The 950-nt window shown below is 38.1% G+C and overlaps 1 protein-coding gene across 3 annotated transcripts in view; it reads left to right on the plus strand.

Moving 5' to 3' along the window:
- Window positions 1-950, plus strand: part of LOC107573995 (sorting nexin-13-like) — a 22,383-nt gene that overhangs the window by 18,515 nt on the left and 2,918 nt on the right. For all 3 annotated transcript variants that reach the window (XM_016260463.1, XM_016260464.1, XM_016260465.1), the window contains exon 3: window positions 614-716. In XM_016260463.1, the coding sequence (XP_016115949.1) occupies window positions 614-716 (103 nt within the window). The remainder of the gene's footprint in view (window positions 1-613; window positions 717-950) is intronic.

Below are 950 nucleotides of genomic sequence, written 5' to 3' on the forward strand. Positions count from 1 at the left end.
GAGTTTTGAGCAGTGTAGAGTAGCGCTTATTGTTTGTCATTTCTCTGATCGCAAATGCAGACATGGTTTTATGTTTACGCAGCGCAATAAGCAATGCAAAGTGTAAAAAGCACATTATAAGTCATTACAATCAGTAATTATGTCCCCACTGGATGCAACAAATGCCTCGTTTGTAATGGGTTTTATTGGTTTTGTCTCGTCGCGCCGGACACATGGAAACCATAAACTGTATGATGGAAACACAGTATGATAAGGTCACTTTTCAGAACGATGAGCTTTGTAAAAATCGACGCGTTTCAGAAAGGCGGGGCATAGAGGAGAAACAATAATGTACATTATGTGGAAAATAATGTGTTTTTTGAACCTTAAACCGCATAAACACATTTCGTTACACCAAATACACAAAATAATGTTCTTTTTAGCAACATCATATGACCCCTTTAATATAACTCCGATTGGATTCGTCTGAAAGAAGAAAGTCATATACACTTAGGATGCTTTGAGGGTGAGTAAATCATGGGCTAATTTTCATTTTTGGGTGAACCATCCCTGACCTCTGCAACACCTGTTGATGCTCCAGTATGATGTTGTAATCTCTCTTCTCTCTTTCTAGGGGTTTTGTAGTGCTGCTTTTATTTGGAAAGATAAACTCAGAGAAACACCTGGAAAGGTGTGAACACTCCTACCTGCCATCGACACAGACGGCCATACTGAAGGTGTGCATTCAAACTCTTGAATGTTTGTCTTTCCTCTGAGTTTATTTTTATATTTACCACTAGGGTTGGGTATCGTTTGGATTTTTTTCGATACTGGTGCCAAATCGATACTTTTAAAATGGTTCCGGTGCCTAAATGGTGCCTGAACCGATACTTATTAAAAAATAAATAAATATAAATTCCCCCCAAAAATGATGGATTGGCCATTAGCACTATAAACACATGATGTCTGTT

Source organism: Sinocyclocheilus grahami, unplaced genomic scaffold (assembly GCF_001515645.1).
Source record: "Sinocyclocheilus grahami isolate Dianchi unplaced genomic scaffold, SAMN03320097.WGS_v1.1 scaffold2085.1, whole genome shotgun sequence".
NCBI lineage: Eukaryota > Metazoa > Chordata > Actinopteri > Cypriniformes > Cyprinidae > Sinocyclocheilus > Sinocyclocheilus grahami.